Genomic DNA, 19,592 nt, shown 5'->3' on the forward strand with positions numbered 1-19,592 from the left:
CCCACCCTGGGCCCATCTGCAGAGAGACCGGTCACTAAAGCACCACGGTTCTCAGGGCAGCTCCTGGGGAGCTCAGGCCATGCAAGGCAGAAGAGGTTATACTTAGGCAGATTCAAGTGATGTCATTTCTCCTTCCTCTGCAGGAGGTCACTGGATGCTGCACGGCTCAAAGCACTGCCTGCCAGCCCCCAGCACAGGGCTACAGAGCCTGCAGGGACAAATCCCCAAGCAGCAGTGCCCTTCCATCTCTTCTTGTGCTGGCAACTGGTTCCCATTTGACAGGGACCAGTTTCCATCAGGGAAAAACTCCCTGGGAGCTGGTGGGCACCCAGAGAACTGCTCCAGCTCCAGGCTCCATGTATGTTGCTGCTTCCCTGCCCTGAAGTTCCCATCAGTTTGGATCACCCTCAGCAACAGCCCCAACTACAGCTGGGAAACAGTCACTGAGCAAAGGCATTGCTGGCCCAAAGAAGGAACAAAAACTTCAGTGTCCTCGGCCCCAGTCCCGTGCCCCAGTACCCAGGCCACAAAGAACCAGCCTAGATGTAAATGGAGCATCCCTCAGCAACAGGGGAGAAGATGTAGGTACCAACTGCTTTAGGACGGCAACAGGGGATCTGGTCTCAGAGCAGCCCAAAGGCCGGGGCTGGGGGCTCAGCGTGCTCCCCCCGGCCCTGGCCCCATCCCTTACCATTGACGATTAACTGGAGGCTGATGCGCTTCTCCAGCCCCGCCAGCCTGTTCCGCAGAACCAGCGTGTATGTCCCGGCGTGCTGCTCCGACACATCCTTGATCTGCATTGAAGATTGAGATTGCTTGGGAATTAGCTTCCCGTCCTTGTACCTGCGGGGAGGCAGAGAGAAAATGCAGCCACAGGGAGGAAGTGTCCTACCGGCAGCCGGGCAGGAGCTCGCTGGTCCCTGCCAGAGCATGGTCAGGCCGCCCTGTGATAGCCCTGGGGACCTCTCTGGAGGGACTCCCAGGCCTTCCCGGATACAGGCTATGGGTCTGCTTGCTGTCTTGTACGGACATGCTTTGGGCTTGGAGAGGTCGCATCTCTGCCTTGAGCGCTGCTGTGCCTGACCAAAGCCCTGGCTGTGGTGCGAGGGAGCTGAGAGCTCCCAGGTCCCTGCTGCCCTTGCTGGGTGCATAACCCGGCCCTCTCCCTCCGTGAGCCCCCTGCGGGGGTGCGAGAAGGGTAGCTGCCGTGGGAACCCTGCTCGGCCTCTTCAGACAGTGCAGAGCTGCAAACCCAGGCCAGGACCTTTGCAGCTTCTCTCCCAAACCTCACCTCCCCCTGTCCCAAACTGTGCTCCTGAGAGCCATAGGGGAACACCCTGGGGACGTGGGCAAGCCCTCCACAGGTGGGAAAAGGCAACGTTTGGGACCACTTTGGCTCAAGCGGGACCTAGAAGGGAGGCTAGGCTAGGCTTCCGTCCCTGGCAGCGGGAAGGAGGAAAGGGGGTGGCTCAGGCCAAGAAAGGTGCGTTACCACTGGAAGTCTGGTGGGGGATAAGCCACAACTTTCACAGGCAGCTTCACGGCTTCATCTCCTGCGGTGGCTTCTATCACGGGGCCCTTCCTCCACTCCACATTGATGAAGGGCTTTTCTGCAAAAGCAGAGCCAAGCATGGAGGAGAGGAAAGCACAAAGGGACATGTTATCGCCAAGTTCTGCTGCTCCCTGCAGGGCCAGATAGCGAGGGCCAAGGCCAGCTCAAGTGTTGCAGGAGCGCAGGCAAAATTGGCTTTTGCTGCAGCAACAATGAAGTCAAAATATCTGAAACCCCTCTTCTCCTCTCTGCCCATAAAGCCTCCAGCACCTCTTCCTCATCCCTGATCCCAGCAGGGCCCTCTCCCTGGAGGAGAGGAGAAGGGATGGAGGCGGTGGCCAGGCGGGCCGGCCAGGCTGGCATGGCTGGCTGCTGGGAACCAAAGAGCTCCCTCTGACCCGTCATCATGAGCCACTGGTAGATACTGCACTCTGCCTTGGGCCAAGCACTTCCCAGGAGGTCTGGGGATTGCTCTGCTCACCGGCTCAGCTCTCACACCGGCTGTGAGGGAGCAGAAGGTGCCGTACCATGCACGATAACGTCGGTGCTCTCCTCCAGCATCTGGGCGCCATTGGTGGCAGTGCACGTGTACTTCCCCAGGTCCTGTTGGCTCACGTTCTGGAGGGTGAGGATGCTGGAGAGCTCCGTGTGTGTCTGCAGGGACCGGCGCTCAGGCTCCGTCACTGCCCGCTGCGTCTGGCAGGAGATGGCAGATGGAAAGAGATGAAAGACATGTTGAAGAGGCAGGCCACGTGGATGGGCTCCTCAGGCCTGCGCTTCTCGCTGCCCAGTGCTCACCTCTCCCCAGACACCCAGGCAGGTGACTCCGCCTGCCCTGACTGACAGCCCAAGGTTGGGGTCACAGTTCAGCACAGATTGTGCTCTGACCCACAGGCCAGTAACCAGGCTGGAAGCCCTGTAGGTAGCTGAATGCAGTGATGCCCTCAGGGAACTCCCCTCTGCAAAGTTTCACAACAGCCTGCCTCTACCATAGGACAACGATGTAGTGGGGAAGGGAACCACTCAGGCTCTCGGTAACCAGGGCTGTGAGGTTGGAATAGCTCCTTTTAAGCCAAGGATGTTTCCTCTGGATCTGCACTGGTGGAAATAAAGCCAGTATTTGCCCTGGAGAGCCCCAGAGCGATAACACCTTGGAAAGGATGGTTCTTTGCGTGAGGCAAAGAGAGATCATTTGAACGAGGTGGCCAGGGCGCAGCATGATCGGGCTTATGAAGCAGACCCCTGCCGCGATGGCAAGAGGAACAGCAAAGGGCCTGGAGGGGACAATTCAGAGATGGAACACATTCGGTGCATAGCAAGCCGCTCTGTTTGCCAGTACCTGTTTGCCAGGGTAAGTCCACTGGAAGCGGACGCCAGAGTTGAACTCAGCCCACACTGTGCAGTTGAGAACCAGCTTCTCTCCCACTAGCAGCTCCATGGCTTTCTTGGGGTACAGCTGGATGTCGTACAGCTCGCTCCCTGATGCACAGGAGGCAAGAAAAAGACCTTTCTGATCTATTAACTCTTTGAAACTAGATCTGGATATTGGAAAGCAGCACAAATCACATTAGCAACCTGGGAACCTGCAGCTCAGACTGTGCAGTCACAGGAGGCTGAGTACAGCCTGCTACTGCTTGGTGCATCTGAGCCTGAAACACAGCAGAGAAGATACGAGCATGACACAGAGTCTGCTGAGCTAGGCCAGGACCATAACAACCCTGTGAGACACCCTGAGGATACAGCACTGAAAGAACTGCAGAGCTGTCCAGACTGTCCCCATATATGTTCCCAAATCCTCACCCGCAATGTGGATGATGAAGAAATTGGATTTGAAGACCTTCTTGTCAATGACAGTCTCGCACTGGACGAACAAGGAGTCCCTGATCAGGTGCGTGGGTACCTGCACCCCCTTCTTGTTGTCCCAGAAAGTGCTTTTCCCATCAGGGTGGATGAGGGAATTTTGCTGGAAAAACACAACATTTTGCCAAATGAGATGAGAAGGTAACAATATTACCACCCCACCCCTTCCTGGCCTCATGCCAGCTAACATGGCCCTTTTATGGGAAGAAAAGATGCAGTATCGTGCCATGCCGGCCTCCTGCCCTCCCCACAGAGTCTGTCATCTAGGAATCGTGGCTGCCCCTGCAGCCCTGAGCGGCCGTGTCCCGCATAACGAGCCTCACTGTCTGCAGAACGGGCCAGAGACTTCCAGGAATGGAAACTGATAGTGATAGCTAAGGAAACCAGTGGTGATGTCCCAAATGTAAGCCCCAATAGGATGAGAGCTGACCTTGGATAGTGTTCTTCCCGGGCAAGGGAAAGGCCCCTGGCCCCCAGAGTGTCCCTGGAGGCCTTCGCACAATAGTAACACTCATCCTCTCATCCTGGAAGGATGTATTTGCATTGTAAAAAAAAAAAAAAAAAAAAAAAGAGAGAGAAGAAGAAGAAGACGAAGAAGAAAAAAAAGGCATGCTGATAATAGAGTTGTTTTTAGCCATCAGCCCCTGTGCTGCAGCCTCCTCCCTCCTGGAGATGTCGACCACCTAGAGGATTTGTAGATCACAGAGACCAGAGCAAACAGGGGATGCTGCAGGGAAATGGGATTAAAATAAAGTCTTGTTTTGTTTCGCAGAGCTCCAGGGAACAGGAGCAAGGCTGGCAGGAAACCCACGGGGTCTGCCCAAGGGAACTGGACAGCACAGCTTCAACCAGCAAATAAAACAAGGAAGCCAGTGGCTTGTACTTTCCATGGAAAATGTATCCCATGCATTTTCCATTCCTGGCAGTGCCTGTCCCGCTTCCACTCTGGCAATTAAAAATGCACAACAAATGCACTGCAGCTTGGCCCAGAGCCTCGCGCAGCTGAGCTCTCACCGAGATCAGCGTGACGTTAAGATCGGGGATGGAGACAAGGCATGGTACCCAAGTGTTCTCCTTCTTGCTGATGAGGAGGGTCTCTGGCTTGTTGATAAATGGTTGTTCGAAATCTGAGAAAGAGACATGAAGAAAAGAACAACTGAACAGAGGCAAGAGAAGAACCGTGAGGAGGGAGGAACCAGAAGAAAATGAGGCTTTCTGGCTTTCACTGACACAGCGCGAGCTTGCCAGAGGGAGTGGTGCTGAGCTGGACGGCCTAGTCTGCGATAGCCAGTGGAGACACCCTGAGCTGGGGAATGCAAAGGGAGCAGCCGGGGCAGACGCCTGGGCCGGCCGGCTCCTCCACACCGAACATCGCGTCAGCTGAGCGATCGGCACATCTGCACCATTCGGGCACTGCTGGAAGCGGCCTCCCCCTGCTTCACCCCCTCAAGGTCTCTGCCCGGGTTTGACCCAGGCCTCTGCAAGCGGCCGGTCTCCGTTTGAGCTCAGCCTCTGCCCAGCTGGTGCCTGCGCGTGGCCCCACGTCATCGGGCGGCATGGGGCTGTGCCGCCCCGGCGCGGCGGCCGGCAGCGCGACCTTCCAGCGGGGAGGAAGTGATCCGCAGCGCAATGGTATGCAGATGTCATCCTGCAGCGATCCTGGCCGGCTGATAAACAGATGAGCCGAGATTTCCAGGGCTGCCACCCCACCGCCTCCCAACTTCTGCAAGCGCAAATATTGACAGGAAGAGCGAAACCACCCAGAATTAATCATTGAAGCGATTTAGCAAGTCCAGTGGCGCTGTGCTAAACCTCCTCCACGCGGGCATGCGAAGCAAGCCCCCAGAAGCAAACGCCGGCAGAAGGGGCTGCCCCTTCCCGCTCCGCGTGCTGCCTGCGCCCAGTGAGACAAGCCCCTGCAGGGCTGCGCGGCCAAGGGGAGTCGACAGCAGTATATGAAGGAGCTCTGCTGTGGTCCTGACCCATCATGCCAGGCTCCGTTCACACAGAACCCAGAGATAACCTGACCCCAGAGAGCTGTCGAGCTAACCAGGCGGCAGGGCCCCCCTTTCCCAGCTCCAGATACACTGCAAAGAGCTGGTGAGACCAAGGCACAAAACCCACTTCTCTCCCAAACCATGGTCAGCCAGAGAGCCTGGGTGAGGTTTCTCTTCCAGCTCCTCGTGCGGGCTGCTTCTGAGGCATTTGCTCACTTGACTGCTTGGCAATGCTTTCCTTCAAAATTAGTATTTCAGTTTGAGGGCTTTTCTACTCTTTGGACACTCCTAAACAGGGAGAGCCCACCAGGCACAAAGGAGCAGCCACCAACGTTGACTAAAGACAAAACTGGAAGAAAAGACAGCAAACTGTGGGGCTGTGAGGCCTCCCCTGGCAGCACATCACTGATAGAGAATTTCTCCTGAAATACTGGTCCCCTGCCTGCCCACTTCCACAGGGATGCATGCTTCACGGGCTGCTGTCCATTGAGGCCGGTCTGTAGCGTCTCCAACGCCTGCTGCTGCCAGCCTCTTTGCTCTGTGAGAGTAATGTCTCTGGAAACGTCCACCCAGTACGTGACTACGATTGGATTTGTTCGCGGGAACCATCCCCAGGCCAGGGGGCTCCTTAAGGAGGTGGTGGGTCTCCCAGCTGGGAGACGGGGGGCTGCAGAAGGGAGCTGCTGGGGGAAATCTTATGACTTCTGATATGCTGGCACTCAGAGTGAACGATCCCAGCAGCCTTAACAGCTACTCTTGTTTCACCTGGATCACAGTTAAACCATCGATTTGAAGGGACTGTAGCGTGAGGAGCACCATTTGTCCAGCCTCAGGCCTGAGACCCCTTTTCTCTACTAAACCCCTAAAGCTGCCCATCTAAAATGACAAGTCAAAGATGAAGGTAGCAATGATCCCCATTTGGGGATTCTGCTATTCAAATCACATTGGACCCAACACAATCCAACCTAGTGCTCACATTGTTAAGTGCATTAGAGAATTCCTTTAATTTTTGGTACGTAAAGCTGTTGCTTCAGTCATAGTCACGCCGCAAAGACCTACTCAGAGGCAAGTACTTTTTTCTACAGCTTAAGGGAAAGAAACCCATGCATAGGAAACGTGTTGGTCAGCTGTTCATGAAAATATGGACTGCCCAGAGAAGCCTTATCTTTATTTTCTGTGGCTTTTCACCGCCACAGGATCGCTATCCTCTGAAATCACAAATACGTTTCTGAGCATGAACACGTTCCTCTTTCCTTCCTGAGTCCCGGGCGCACGAGAGGGAGAAGGCGCAACTGCCAGAGGTGAGAGACCATGAGGTCCCCTCCAGGCTCACATGGCAGCCAAGAGCTAACTGATTTACTGGGCAGGCCTTGCTGCCAATGAGCTTGTGATTCATGCACTAACTCCCCGCTCCGACCACACTGCATATTTTCTGTAAGGCTGTTTTAATGGGTCGGATGGGAATAATTTAGCATCTTCTTCATTAATATACGCTAAGCTTTATGAGATGAGGGACGTACATATCCTATTCCACCCTGACGAGGTATTCTGTATGTTTATAGCGCTATCTATAGAGGTAATAAAACGCACCTAACCACACAAACAGGAAATAAGACATATGTGTGGAGAGTTCACTTGAGAGCTGTGCTGCAGGTAAAATATAGAGGAACCCATTTTTCCAGCCAAGCACAGCTATGTTGTTCCTGGCAATTCCAGCAAGCTCTTAACATGAGAAATGAGGCTGATGGCTAAATCTGTGGTCTGATCATGTTGTCTCCGAACATCCCCAACACTTACATCAGCCCTCCCAAGCTCTCCAGGGACAGCTTCACATTGCAGCCCAGCTCCGCGGGAACAGGCAGGGCTTTATCGAGAGATTCTGCAATGGCTATGATTACCACATGGCTGGGTTTTCCTGGACATGTCCCTCCTCGTCCCTCGAAAGTCTGTCCCGGCAGATTCTGTGGTTTCCTGGATGTTTGATAGCCATAAGAGGGCACAGCTTGACTGGAATTAGCGTGAACATGTGCTGCGTAGCCATGTGCACTGCAGTGCTGCGAGGTGCTGGTTGGATCTGTGGCATGCATGCTGTCCACAGGCACTGGAAGTGCTGCACACCCCGCGAGTGTGAGATTTATTGCCCAAAAGCTACAATGCATGTGCGCACTTGCTGCTTTCTGGTAAACAGCAGAGCCATTAGTGAGCTGCAGATGAGGCCAGCGGGGAGAGGAGGTGGCCAAGGGGGCAGAGAAAGCCCCCAGCAGCGTTTGCTGGATCGCACACCACGCCTGACTGTTCTGGGAGATTTGGAGGCCAAAATTAAAACAAATGGAAACCCACACCCACAAACAAATCAGGCTCCTGCAAAAGCATACCCTGCACATAAGCCGGGCAGGTGGTACTCATTTTCAGCCACGTGCATGAGCAGCTCTCTGCTTCCATCTTGACCCAGCCCTCAAGAGCAGAGTGTCTGAGTGCCCATCTCCAATGCAGGGATGTCTCCTCATGACATGCGTGGGGTGCAGGGAAGCTCTGTCCAGTTTTACTGATGGACGGCAGAGCCCATGGGAACATGAGGCAATTGCCCAAACAACCACAAACCCCAGTTCCTTGCCAGCAGCTGCCCAGCTTTTTGTGATTTGCCTCTGCTTTTTTCTCTGCATAGTTGCAGAGGCAAATTTGGCTTTGTCCTAGGACTTCTGAAAAATGTGTCTTGTGTGTCATGACCTGCCTGGCTCGTGACAACTGCACCAACCAATAAATGGTAGTGGAAAGAGAAATAGCTCAGCTAACTGTTTCCAGGGGACAGCGCTCATTTATCTTGCTCCAGTGAGCTGCTAGCAAGGTGGTGGGGGAGATGGTGAAGGAGGAGCCCCTGGGGCATGGGGAAATGCAGCATCGGCCCTGCGGCTCCGCAGCCTTTTGCTGAGCAGAGGTCCAGGCTCCAGACCTGGCGGACAGCCCATCTCCTCAAAACCACACCGCACAGCCCTGCCTGCTTGGGCAGCCCCTGCTCAGACAGCGTGGAGCGGAGGTACATGGGGCTGCCGTGGCAGGTGTGCAGCGCTCCTCCTCTCCCTCAGTCCAGCGCTTTACGGAGCGTTATTGTCCCTATCCCCTCTCCGCCACTAACACCTCTGAGAGCCCCCAGCTGCCCAGAGACTAACTCTGGTGTTTTTTTAGCGGTCGAGCATCTCCAAGGCCTGGCTCTCGCTCCTTACATTCCTGCATTCCAGCCCGGCTGCAGCAATGCCCCCGGGCTGGGAGGTAATTGAATCCCGGGCGCTGCTGCGATCCCCCAGAAAAGGACGAATATTGATTCCCTCGCAGGGTGGGGAGCTGACCCGTGGCCCCCTCCCCGAGCCCGCGGTGGCTCCGCTCTGCCCTGCTGTTCTGGGAAGCCGGGGGCACGTCGGGCTTTTTAATCTTTCTGATTTTACGCCGGTGCGTAGGCTGCCCCTGAGCTCCCGCAGCCCGAAGGCGTGCACCGCCAGAGGGCTCTTACCTCTGACAAACACGTAGGCGCTGACCGCCGTGGTGCCCTCGATTTTGGCATCGATGTACTTGTAGTAGCAGCGGTAGTAACCCGTGTCGTTCGCCTGGGTCTCCGTCAGCACCAGGACTTTGCAGTACGGCTTCGTGCCGGTCCCCTCGCAGTCGTCTTCCCGGATTGCCCGGCCGCTGCTGGGGGCTGCCGAGGCTGCGGACTCGGTCTCCTTCTCCTTCCCGGCGGGGTCCACCTTGCCCCCGGGCCACGACCACTCCAAGGGGTGCTGGCCTCTAGGCATGGGAACAGGAAGAGTTAGCTGCGGGCCAGGCAGGGTGGTCTGCCTGGCATGCTGGGGGTTTGACGGGCCCTCCGCTCTCCTCCCACTGTCCCGTGCAGCTCTGCATGTGTCTGCACGTGCCCCAAACCACCACCGCTTTAGACCACGGTATGGAGGAAGAGCCCTGCTCCATGGAAGAAAACAGGCACGAGGATATGTCCACCAGCCTCACTGATTCAGCACTTGCCAGGCAAGCGGAGGGCTTGTCCCCTTGCCTGGGCCAGCTCCCGGGGGATGCGAGGCTATAAGACATCAGTCTGCTCAAGGGCAGGTCTTTCCTTCCCATGACTTTGTCCCACCAGTCCTGATGCCAGGATGGGGAGCCATCCAGGGCTATGAGGGAAAGGATCCATTTATTCTCCATTCCCTCTCATTGTTAAAGGTGTTCATAGTTATTAAGAAAACACATGGGTGTGACAAGCGTCCTTGGCTCTGTGCAGCTGCTGGCTGGGGCTCTCGGTGTGATGAATGGAGTGGGAAGGAGAATGATGGAAGGAGAGTGAACTGGAAAGGAAAAGAGAAAAGCAGGAGGGAGTCAGAGAAAAAGGAGAGCAAGGAGAAAACAAGAGGAGGCTCAGCTGATCGCCTTCTGTCTAGCTGCCGGCTGCGTTTCCTTCCCTGCTGCGGAGGGAGGGGGCTGGCAGACAGCCACCTGCCCTGTACGGTCCCCCCAAGCCCCAGCACGCTCCCCTAGCCAGCCTGGGACCGCCACACGTCCCTGTCTCCGCTGAGCTGCACGTATCCCTCCGACGGAGGGCGACTGCAGAGCCTCATCCCCGGCCTCGCAGGCAGAAAAGCCCAGGAACTGGAAGAACCCTCCAGACGGAGCGTGCACGTGTGCATTTATATATAGCTGAGGATCTCCAGAGCTGGAGACTCGCCTATGCACATGTACGCACACGCTCTATCATAGCTTGAAATAACCGCACTTGTTTACTACAAATAAAACAAGCTTTTATTCCATGCTGAAAGTTTCCCTCTGTGAAATCAGAGCCCCTTTCAGAGAAGGGCCTAGTCCACATCTGAAAGTTTGCCAGCATAGCTGAAAGTCACTTAAGAATGTACAAAAACAGAAATGGAAAAAAAGAAGACATCGCAAAAGACGGCAGCACATCTCATATGCATGTTGGCATAAGCAGTGCCTCTGGCAGGGGACTGCCAGGGCAGCTTGATGGGCAGACGATTTTAAGCGCAGCCAGGCCACAACTGTCACAGATAGCTGGGGACAGCGAGGAGGAAGTGAGATAAGGTGCCATCGCAGGGCACAATGAAAGATCTGCTCAGACACAGCGAGGACAGGATTTCTGTCCAAGCGCGGGGGGAAGACCTGCCCCTTTGTGTTTGTCTTTAGCAGACGATTTGCCTTCCTGCAGATTTCGCTCTCTTCCAGCTCCTCCGGCTTGCCACTGAGCTCGTGTGGATGAGCTTGGAGGCTCTGCACTATGCTCCTCCTGCATCACCAGCCACAAGGGCTCTGCAGCGGTGACGTGTCCCTGAGGACAACCACGCAGCCCCTCTGACCTGCCTCGCTTGTCTGCATGCACTAAAAATCCCGCCAGTGCCCGAGGCAGGACTAAAACAGCAGCTCTGGCAGCTTGTCTCCATGAGTCACAGGGGGCTTTTTCAAAGGATCATAGTCTCACGAACACTTTAATAAAAAGAGGACTCTTGGATTTTCAGTTGTTCCCATCGTATGCATGTACGCGGAAAGCATTAGTAAATCTCATCGCCAAACCGATCACGCAGTGGCCTCTGCTCATGCCCTTTGCCGCTGTGCCCATGGCCCCGCTGCACAGGGTGCAGACCATGGCCGGCCCCTCTCTTGAACCAGAGCCGAGGGCCCCAGCCGCGCAGGAGAGCCCCAAAGCCCCTTGCATTTGTGCAGGCGTTTTCAGCATTCCATGTGGAACAGGGTAATTGTACGAGTCTCCAGCGTTTCCGCTTTCTGTTTGTTTACCCACTGGGATTTTCACGCATTATCAGATCCACTTGTTTTACTAACCATCAAGGCTAGCAGTAGCTGAGTGACACGTATTTATATAAACACGGCTCAGAGATGGGCCAACATAAACAGACCTGATGACCAGCCCATGGGCAGCTCTTAACTAAGGTGTTCCCTACATCATGCAGTGCTCAACCAAATTCAGCATGGACACAGGAGGGACTCAATTCTAACTTGGACACAAGTTAGCGCCGTTGGTGCGTTAAAGGGACCAGAAGAAGGCAGAGATGAAAGCAGGCCATGCTGTCTCGGATTTATCTCCAGATCTACTCTTTGTATTTGGGAAAAAGTCCAGGCAGCAGTTTTGGGTGGTTCCCTTCCTCCTATCTGTCACCTTCGAGATCCGTTCCCAAGTTGTTTTCTTTCAGCTCAGTGGTAGTATTTCGCTGGGCAATGGAGCCTGTTGATGCCAAATGGAAACAGATGCACCATAGGCTTCTCCACAGCTGTTTTCCTAAAGCTTCTCAGGACAGATGCTCTTCAAGGGAGACAGGGCAATTGGCACCACTTTTCTTCAATCCTCTTTGAAGCTCCCAAGCATGATATGACGGGTTAAGCCGTCTGTGGCTTTATGGCTTGGCTGGGATAAGACAGATCCCTCCCCAGCACCAGGAGGATGTTTGGTGCAGTCACATGTGGTGTAGGAAAATGCAGCGGGGTACTACAGTGTGTCCCTGGATGCTGCCCAGAGTAGCTGTGCGGGGGCTTTACCTTGTCCTTCAGTTCTTTAGGCCCCGCTACAGCACTCATTTCCTCCTCAGCAGCCAAGAGAGCTCTGGGGTCAAATACTTCCTTTCTGCCAGAACAGGGCTTGTGCAGCCGCAAGCATCTGCAAATCAGCACTATTAACAAGTCATTGAGCAGTAAAGGACAACCTTGCCCTTTCCTTTCTAAATGCCACGCTGGATGACGCCCGCCTCTCCACCTCAGTGCCCAGCACCTGCAGAACAGGATGGCTGGAGCCTGGTTGGCACAGCCAGGTCCACGTCCTCCCCTTTGAAGGTTTCTGCTGTTGTGCAGTCAGCTCATGTGGGCTCTGCTCCAATATTCATGAGCCAGAACAGCACAAGCTCTCCACTTCCCCTCCGGCACAGGCTGCCGAGGGCATGAATGCAGAGATCCACAGTATTCTTTCCTTCCTTTTCAGGATGGGAGCTAGTAAAAGATGCACTGTGCATGGGGGCGTCAGCCCCTTCTCCCTGCTCTGCCACACATTTAGATCAAAACATCACTGAGGCTCTCAGCCAGCTCCAGCCTGATCCATATTTTGGGGAATGCTTCATGTAGGTCCCTCTTTGGACCTCTCCAGGACTCAATATGTTGGGTGACATAGGAACCTGCCTGTATGTCCAGCTATTTGCAAAAGCAGAGACCCAGCACTGGGTGGTTCATGGCTGTGCTATGTCTTTGGCTCTCCATTGAGCATGCCCAGCTCCTGTGTGCCAGAAGCATCTCTTATTCCACAGCCTGGCACGGGCTCTGATCATCAACAAGGCTGGATGGACAGCAGAGCAAGACAGGAGCTGCAGCGCTGCACACGTGGGAGATCCAGCCCTGGCTGTCGGGGAGCCTGAGAGCGCAGCTGGCTGCGGGAGTCCCACACTTGGCGGGTGAAGTTTGAAAGGTCTCCAGGGAGTCTCACGTCGGGGGTTTTGGGCTCAGCTTCCTGCGGCAGCACTGCTTCGAGCAGGTCTGTACTACTGGCTCCAGGGCAGCTCAAAGAGCAGCCAGAGGACAGAGTTCTCAAGGGAAGAGCAGGGTCAAACTGAAGCCATCTCCAACATGATGCTCAGCAGGGAGCCCTGGACCCTGGATTTGATTTCACAGTCGATTCTGCCCTGCCCCGCCCCACCACCTCTCCTTTGCCTTTTCTCTTGGTGGTCTGCATGTTTTTCCCTTCAGCTCCCATTAACTCAAGCCAGGTCTTCCCAGGGTGGGCCATGGTCCAGAGAAGAGGTTGGAGATGCAGCTGGGTGTAATCAGAGATCTAGGGACCACAGAAGATTTACTTTTCGTTCAAATGAACTACTAGGGTCCCGGGGCAAAATTCTCTCCTCGAGACATTAGAGAAACATAAGCTTGAGAGCACAGAGAAAGAAGGAGAACCTCTGAGCCATGCCGGAGGTGCTGAAAAGACGCTCCAGAGGTACTTGGCTAGTTGCGGGTGGTCTGAAGAACACTGAACAATCCCAGAAGAGCACATCTAGGGTAGCGAGGTACAGTGGCAGCGGGCAGCCAGGCAGCATGTGGACAGAGCACTGTAACCTCAAGGAGGGTTCAGGGGCTGCAGTGGTGTTTGCAGATGGTGTTCCTGTTCTTTGGCTGGCAAGCTCTCCCGCACAGCACCTGGGAGCCTTGGGTAAAGATGTTCCACCTTTACCTCTGCCATGTCCATGCTGGCATGCTCACCCTAGTGAGCTTGAAAGACAAACTGTGGCTCTGCAGCAGGAACGGGGAACTGGCTGCCAGGTGGTCTGGGGACTCCAGGGCAGCGGGCAACTTGCCTGTGCTGCTGCAGCCTCCCCAAGGCAGAGGCTGCTGGCTTGACAGTCCCCTAGCACCTGCGTAGAGCGCAGTGCAGGCACGGGCAGTGCAAGCCTCTCCCACGCTCTTTAAACCACTTCTTGTGTCGCTCCCTGTGCCGCTGCTGAGAAAGATAGTGGTGTGATTGTAAGCTTGTTTAGAATAATTCTGTTGAGTCTCTCCTATGAAGATTTCAGAGCGCATCAGGTCCTGTGTCCCTCTGCAGAGGGAATCGCCACAGCAGAGCACTGGAGTCCCTGAACTCCCTCCTCCTCCTTTATGCTCCTGCAGCAACTATAGGACTGACCAGAGTCCTCCGGCTCATGCATTTCCTGTGGTCTAGCACACACCATGGCTCCTCAGATCATCATATGAACAAACCCACAATTGCTTAGCTTCTAAGACCAAGTGAAGTCAGTTCAGTACAGCCATCAACAACCTCTTCTCTATCCCTGTCTGCTGGCTATGAACTGATTCACAAAGTGAGAGCAATGCAGTCTATTCCAAGAAAAGCTACACAAGACATAAACCCAGTGCCAGCCAAACATTTGCAGTTGTTGCTTCATGGTTTCCTACTATACTGAAAAATACCCATTTGAGCCCCATACTGAATGGATATCCCCCTGGATACTGGAACTCAGATCCTAGGCATAAATCCACTTTAAACTGCTGGAGGAACACCCCTAGATTTAATGGGAAAGCATTGCTCAATTCCCTAGTTTTTCCAAGATGAGGGTACGACAGAGAACACACCCCAGACTGGAGCACTTGGCTTTACAAATCAGTTTAGATACCCTCTTCTCAGACCCACAGTCTTTAAAAGACCAGGCGATTCCTCCACTCCTCTCACAGTTATTCACTGGACCTATCCGGGGTTTCTGCTCACCCCTATTTGTGCAAAGCAGAGCATCAAACCCCAGCTTCCTAGAAAACCTCTCAGCCTCTCACAGCCACCGCTGGCTACAGCCTTTCCTTTTCTGATCACTATTTCTCCACATCCCCAAATGACCAGCCAGGCTGAGAAAACCAGAACTATCATACTAGCAACACTAACAGCCCTTGATGAAGCAAGAACAAGCAACATGAGAAAAAGACAAGGAGACTTAGGAAGCCAATTTCCCTAAAAAAAAAAAAAAAAAAAAAAAATTACAAAGACCCTGTCAGATCAGGCAAATGTTTCTCCCTCTTCTTTTTGCCTGTAAGACTACAGCAGAGGTTATCACCATCTCCTTAGAGACTTTTCCAGCTTTTTTCAATTAATTAATTAGATGAATTCACACTTAGTTAATGTGGTAGATTTGTAACCAGCTATCCTAATGTGCAGCTGTCCTGGAGCTAAGGTCTCCCCTGATGGGCTCTCCTTGCCTGATTCTCCAATACTTACCAGGTAAAAGCAGTCTGGGCAAAGCTACCCTGGCTGATGCCTTACCTGCAGGTGATGGTCAGTATGTCCCCAGAATTGATGATGTGCTCCTCTTCGGTGATGCTAAGAGTAGGGGGGGTCATGGAATAGCTGCTCACCAGATCTGCAGAGAGGAAGGAGAGAGGGGATGATGCGGATGCCTGCTAGTGTGGGCCCAACAACGTGGGCTGAGCTAGCTGGGCACCTCGAGTCTGGAGAAGGGCAAAACTTGCCGAAGGAAACATCTTGTAAAAGTGTTGCAGGAGTCTGCTCCTACAAGTTAGTTTGACGCCGACTTGCTGGGACAAAAATGACTCATTTGCGGCCCTTTCGGCTCTAGTGAGCAGCTCTTCAGCAATAATTCGTAAGGCTGGGGCCAGACAGCCCCTGGAGGTCAGGCAGATGGACTAGTGTACATTTTTCTAGCTAGAAAAAAAATTGGAAGACCAGAAATCAGGAAGTTCAGGTGTGGCCATTCCTCACAAAGTGGCTCAGGTTGAGCTTATTTGGTCTACTGCTCTGAAATGATCTTATCTGCTAGCAGGGGAGAGTCTGGCAGGAGATTCCTCTATACGTGTGTAATTTTACTGTAATCAAGGGAGTAAAAATCCATCTGTGCAGGTATAACAAACGCAAAACTCTTGCATTTGTGCAGAGACACTCTCAGGAGCCAGCAGACTCTCATGTTCACTGAGCGAGCGTCCTCCTACTGCTGGACTCTCTTGTGTATGGGCGGTCGCCCAAAGGGGACCGGACCCTTGGAGCTTATAGCAACCCCCTTCCCTTTGCACAGTGGCTGAAGAAAAATGCCAGGAGGGAAACTATCCAGGCTCACAAGACAGGCAGATAAACACATTGTCATTCACTTCTCCCAGCTTTTGTCTGGGAGAGTCCCACTTTTAGTGTGCTTGTGTCTCCAGCACGTAAGACACGCTGGGATCCTCATGGACAAAACATCTCGAAGTACCGGTTACTCTCAGGGACGTACCCGTTGTTTTTCATTAACGCAGTGTTGCTGACTGTCATTATTGTATGATCTTTATCTTAAAACTGCAGCTTCTGGAGACATGAGATAATTAAAAAGAGAAGCCTCAGTGACTGCAAAAGCAAGCAAGCAAACCAGAAATAGAAGAAAAAAAAAAAAAAACAAAAACCCTGTGAAATGTGAAAATGTGACTCAGGTAGATGCTAAACGCTAAGGGAGAAAAGAATGCAGAAATATGTTCCTAGCTTGATTTTCTAAGGAAATATGTGTTTTTTGCAGCCACGTTGTATGTTCGCATATGTCTGTCTCCTTCCCTAAAAACATTTAAACCCATTTATCAATTTCAAAAAATCTGACAGAGAGGGCGAGGTCCCAAGGACATTATGTTTGTCCAGGTTTCACAAGAACTGGCAGCAGAAACACCTTATTCATGTCTCTCCTTGACAACAGCGGCTGGAAAACAGCGGGCTGCCGAGACTCCCCGCGGCAGAGCCACGCCGCGAATATTTTCTCCGTGGGAAGGCCCCAAACCTGGCTTCACCAGAAAAATTCATTTGGGAGAGAGATGCGATGCATCCCCTGCCACCCAACGGAGAGGGCGGCCGGCCAGGGGCTCCCGACGGCCGGAGCCAACAGCCCTGTTCGGACGGGCGAGTGCTCCCGCTCTGACGTCGTTCGAGGGTGGCGCGAGAAAGCAGAAGGGACCAAGTGGGATTTCAGGATCCCCGGGGTCTGGCCGCCCTCTGGACAAACCGATGAAGGAGGCCGCGGTGGACGAGGTGGGGGCCGGCCCCTGAGGGACGTGCCGAGAAGCACCCCTGGCACGGCGGCCCTGTTCTCCCTAATTGTTTTCCACTTCCTTCCCGCCTCGGAGCGGATCCGGGGGCGGCCGCCGCACGCTGCCCCACGGCCGCCGTGGGGCCCGCTCGCCGCTCCGTCCCACTGACGTCCTCCGCGTCCCGTCCCCTTTTTCCTCTTCCTGCCGGCCGCGGGGGAGGCCGGGGCTTTCCTCCCTCGTGCCGCCGCCGCAGGGCCTCCCCGGCCCACCTCCGCCTGCCCCGGCGGCGCGCGGGCCCCACGCCGCCATTGCCATCGCCATGGCCGCCACCGCCGCCGCGCGGGCCCCTCCTGGAGACTTGCTGCTTCCACCCGCACGTAAACAATGAGTCAACAACAATAGGAGTCGGGCGTAATTAAACAAACAGGTCTTCGTCATCTGCTCCGGGCCCTCGTCCCTGAGAGCGTCACGCGGGGCGCAGCCGGGAAGGGGGCGAGCGGGGAGAAGAGGGGCAGAAAGAGCGGGGCCAGGGGGGCGGCGAAGCTCCTTCCCATCCGCCCCGACCCACCTCTCGGAGCCGACCGAGGGAGACGCCGGATGCCATATGAAATACGTGCCCCGCGGCTGTGAACATTAATTGAACGCATTTTTGGTAAAATCCCTGAAAAATGTCACAACGTTTATTTAAAAAAAAAAATAACAGAGGCGGGGGTGGAATCTCAGGGCTCAGCTGCGTTTCCTATTAACGCCGGACATATTTATCCCGGTGCGAACATGGCTCTCCATGCGGCCAGGGCCTGCCAAGCCCGGCGCCCGGGCAGATGTCCAGAGGCCTCGCCGGCACCGCCGCCGCGCCGAGCCCGGAGCGAGGGCGCAGACAGGGGCCTGCTACGGGGCCGGGGGCCCTCTCCCACCCGGCCGGCGCCTCGGGCAGGGAAAACAAAGCTAATCCCCCCAAATCCCCGGCACGGCGATCTTGGCGCTGCTGCAAAAAGAAGACGGGGGCCCCAGTGGGCCTGATGGACTTTCCCCGGCTCCTGCCCTGGGGGAAACGGGACCGAGGGCTCGTAGTAGCCACTTCGCTGCAACCGCGAGGCCGGACGCGGGCCTGGGGGAGCGGGACAGCGGCAGAAACAACCCGCGGCCTCCCTTCACGTGCCGTGAGCGAACGGCGCTGGGGGGCGGAGGGGAAGAACCAAGCGCGGCCTGTGCGGGTTGTGGGATTCCTGCAGATGTATCCTGTCCGCGGCCGCCCGCCGGTACAACAGGAAAAAGGAACAAACGCTCCCGCCGCAACGCTCCCGCCGAAAGGCGGCGCGGGGCTGGGGACGCCCGGCGCGGGGCCGGCCCTCGCGCCGATCCAGCTCCACGAGACCGCCGCCTTCCTTCCCCCCCGCCCCAAAACGCTCTCCATCTCCCTGCTCCTCCGCCACTGCCTCTTCCCTCGCCGCCCCGCGCCACGGCTGACGCCCGGCCCGGCCCGACGCCCCCAAGCGCCCATGGTGGCGCCGAGCGACGCACGGATGGTTTGCGTCTCCGGCAAACCTCTGAGGTGCGAGGGAGACGCCTCAAGAGCCTGGAGCGTCTCACGTGCCCCCCGTCCCTCCTTCCCCACCGCCAGCCCGGGCCGCACTTCGTCTTCTCGGCCCCCCAAGCAGAGCTCGCTCTGCCCAGCGCGTCACCACACGTGTAACGAGTGCTCAGGCACACGCCGCACGCCGGCGGGGGAGGAGGAGGAGGAGGGAGCGCGGCCACCGCGGCGCAAACATCCCTACGTGCCCCAAATCGCACCCGGGCGCAGAGAGCGCGTTCCTGTAATTAAAAAGGCATGCGGCAGCCCCCCACGCGCTTTGTTTTTTCAAGATGGTTTCCAAGCAAGTTGGCAGCGGGATATTAAAATAAACAGGGCTGGATGGATGGGATGTGGGGAGAGGACGCCGGATCCCACAGCCGCTCACGCCTTGTCTGTTTTGGGGCAAGCGTCTTTCCCTGCCGTTTTCCCAGCCTTCACCTCCCCGCCAGCGCGCCGCTCTGAAAGGGGCCCGGCTGTGCCGAGGGCCTTCTCCCCGCTGCCGGCGACTGACTCCTTCTCTCCTCACCCCGTCCCACCCCCTTGCGCTCCCCAAATCGCAGCCGGGGAGGGGGGGGTCCTCTCAGCGCAGCAGGGCTGTCCCGGAGCGTGCAGCCAGAGAGTCCTGCGCACCCGGACGGGAAGCGGCGCTCGTCGCGCGCAAAGTGTTAACCGCCCCAGGGCGTCCCCCCGGGGACGGCCCGGCCCTCGGCCGGCTCCGGGCTGCTGCCGGCGTCTCTAGCATCCTTTTCCCCCAGCAAAGAGCTGCCCCGACCCCGCTACTGCCCCTGTCCCCCCCGCTTTGCTGTGCCCGTCAGCGGCATGCCTGCAAACCGAGGCAGGACCTGCAGACTGGGAGAACGCTTCGTACCAACGGGATTTCCGGCAGATTCGTAGCAGAGTCCCCGCTGCCCAGACCCAGGCTCCAGGAAGGAGCCCCCTAAATTCACCCCCTTCCCGTGCAGAGGGGCGACAGCTCTGAGCGACCCTTCTCCACGCAGAGGAGGGGAAATAGCTGGCACGGGGGCGACGGAGAGGATGTCTTGCTCTGCCCTCCTCGCACGCCTCTCCTCCGCATTGCCAGGCCGGGCTGGTC

The 19,592-nt window shown here is 55.7% G+C and overlaps 1 protein-coding gene across 5 annotated transcripts in view; it reads right to left on the reverse strand.

Annotated features, from left to right (window-relative positions):
• FLT4 (fms related receptor tyrosine kinase 4) overlaps positions 1-19,592 on the reverse strand; it is a 62,051-nt gene that overhangs the window by 23,373 nt on the left and 19,086 nt on the right. For all 5 annotated transcript variants that reach the window (XM_068959725.1, XM_068959724.1, XM_068959728.1 and 2 more), the window contains exons 2-9: positions 15,191-15,287; positions 8,915-9,189; positions 4,427-4,539; positions 3,353-3,515; positions 2,892-3,031; positions 2,080-2,248; positions 1,493-1,610; positions 692-843 (exon numbers count right to left, since the gene is read on the reverse strand). In XM_068959725.1, the coding sequence (XP_068815826.1) occupies positions 692-843; positions 1,493-1,610; positions 2,080-2,248; positions 2,892-3,031; positions 3,353-3,515; positions 4,427-4,539; positions 8,915-9,189; positions 15,191-15,287 (1,227 nt within the window). The remainder of the gene's footprint in view (positions 1-691; positions 844-1,492; positions 1,611-2,079; positions 2,249-2,891; positions 3,032-3,352; positions 3,516-4,426; positions 4,540-8,914; positions 9,190-15,190; positions 15,288-19,592) is intronic.

Source organism: Struthio camelus, chromosome 13 (assembly GCF_040807025.1).
Source record: "Struthio camelus isolate bStrCam1 chromosome 13, bStrCam1.hap1, whole genome shotgun sequence".
NCBI classification, from domain to species: domain Eukaryota; kingdom Metazoa; phylum Chordata; class Aves; order Struthioniformes; family Struthionidae; genus Struthio; species Struthio camelus.